General features: G+C 38.3%; 1 protein-coding gene across 1 annotated transcript; it reads right to left on the bottom strand.

The window, feature by feature from the left end:
- Positions 1-498: 498 nt before the first annotated feature.
- LOC119643378 (probable cytosolic oligopeptidase A) lies at positions 499-2393 on the bottom strand (the record flags this gene model as incomplete). The annotated part of the gene is given in 2 exon segments (XM_038042728.1): positions 499-884; positions 886-2393. Coding segments are annotated over 2 exon segments (1764 nt in total), but the record flags the coding sequence as incomplete, so codon positions are not given.
- Positions 2394-2397: the final 4 nt, after the last annotated feature.

Below are 2397 nucleotides of genomic sequence, written 5' to 3'. Positions count from 1 at the left end.
TGCGCTCTCATCTGCACAACATTGTTAATCAGTCGATGGAATTGGCTTTAATAGCTGAGAACCTTATTCCATTCAACTGTCAGAAGTTCTCATGATTATATCAGGAATATTTGTCATTGCTGCCTAATTTACTGTAGGGTTTGAATCGCCTGCAAAGCGGTTTCCTTAAACCACTCATGAAAGATTTATTTGTCGAATTGTGTTTCACAGTGTCAGTGCGTTTGTCGCATTATTTGCCTCTATAGTAACGGAAATGAAGGAATTGCTTCCAACACTATTTCATTAATAATTGAACAGCAAAGTGAAATTTTTTCGTTCATAATTCTTAGCCATGTATATAATTAATTTTGGGGTACTATTATTGTTGTATTTAAATCATGGATAGGTGAAATCAAAAGGCTTTAGTAAAATATATGCTAGAATTTATAGACTCTCTAATTTATATAATATAATTTATCAACAAAAAGCATAAAAAAATCAAAGCGTTAGCGTTGCCGTATATCGGGTATAGAATGCGCAATTTTTCAACATTTCGAAGGTGTTTTGTTGATTTCCGCGGCGTCACAATTTCTTTATTAAAAAAAGTAAATTTCAAACAATTTCATATTTTGTGGTTTTAAAAATCAAATTATAAACTGTGAGGGGTTCGCGTATCTCGCCAGATGTTCAATGATTTTAACAAAGCTTCGACAGACGGATCTCGACCTCGAAAACGCCGGAACACTTCAGCAGCAGGCACGGCTCCCCCTAGCGGTAGAAATGTTTTCTTAAATCTTTCACCTACTGAATTCATATCCTCATTATTATCTTCAAAGGCCTCCATAATGTCTGCCGCAATTACTTTAGAATACAAATGACGAAATTGGGCTGCACCCCAATCACCCGAGAAGTTTTGTTTTCTGGGCTAAGTCATCTGGAAGGGAACCGCAATTTTAGCTATCTGAAATGGTTTTCAAAATAGACGGATTATCGAGGAAATTACTTAGAACGCATCCTGCAACTTGAGATGCGTTCCATTCAATATTTGACAGGCCAGCTAAATCCGTAAATGGAGCTTCTGTCAATATGTGCTGTAATGCCGAACCGAAAGTTTTGAAAACCATTCGCAAGTCATCCATACTAAGCAAACAAGGCCCATTCCCTGATGGCGGGGTAAAATTAAATATCAGGGCACAAAGTGGCGACAATTTAGCGGAGTTATTACGATTACGGATGCTGACCATCCATCCATTATTTTTTCCAAGTTTATTTTCTTTGGAGTAACAATCAATATAAAAGCCACCAACTGATTTTAATCCCCGATCGTTGTCGTAAACATCATAGTATTTTACAAGAGGTTGCCAAATCTGTGCATCCGTACGTTCCACAATTTTAATGCCAAACAAACTTTCACTAAAAGCAAACAGCCCAGAGAGTGTTTTCGGCAATGGGAAATATTTTCGAAGAGTCTCCTCGTCAAGTTTATACTTCGATAGAAGATATTTGCGCTGCCAATAACTAACATCGTAGACGTCTAACCTGTGTTCAAAGCCACTAGCTGTGGCGAAATTTTGTAGTTGTTCGATTTCTACGGATTGAGCCGGTCCTGCGAATTGTAGCAATTTGGAAAATATTTGCTTCAAGTTAGATATGCTGCTGGCCATTTTCGTCTGCATGGACATGGTAGCGTAATTTGGGTAGCCTAAAATATTGGCCTGCCGTTTTCGCAATGACCTTATCTTTTCTATGTGTGTGCTATTTTCTAAACTCTTGTCCATATGAGTGGAGGCTTTGCGTACATTAGCTCGCCAGATATTCCAACGGTGTATTCGATCCGGGCAATGTTTTAAAAACCCATCAACAACTTGCGGCTGCAATGTAAACTTCCAAGGACCTTGATTTGTGTTGTTGTTATCAATTATAGTCGCTTCCAAAAGTGTAGACGGAAAATCGCGAACCAATTGGTAATCTTTAATTAAGTGCGCAAAGCTGTGCATAGATATGTTTACTTTGTTTTTAAAATTTGCGCGTTCCCTTCCTAGACGTAGTAAAACGTCCTTCAAGCTTGCACGAGTATCGTCTTTTAAGCCCAAACCATTCAGTCCGCCTTCTAATAAATACTTCCGCAGCAGCCGCTCCTCAAAGGTGCCAACAATCGCTTTTTTTTCTTTTTGTAAAGCATCATATATTGATTTGCTGCAAAATTTGGAAGCTCTGGCCTTTCGAGCACGATCGTGTATATTCATATATGTTTTAGTTGGTATAAGCGTGCTATTTCCTAAATACAAGGCTTTGGCTGTACCCCAGGTGGTATCTAAAGGACCAGTTGCTTCATCTAATTTACGAAACAGCTCAACCGTGTCTATTGATTTGTTTGTCGGTAGTGCTAATATTTTGCTTTCTATTTGTTTAACACTC

This window comes from Glossina fuscipes, unplaced genomic scaffold (assembly GCF_014805625.2).
Source record: "Glossina fuscipes isolate IAEA_lab_2018 unplaced genomic scaffold, Yale_Gfus_2 60558, whole genome shotgun sequence".
Classification (NCBI taxonomy): Eukaryota; Metazoa; Arthropoda; class Insecta; order Diptera; family Glossinidae; genus Glossina; species Glossina fuscipes.
This window is presented reverse-complemented; position numbering and strand designations above follow the sequence as displayed.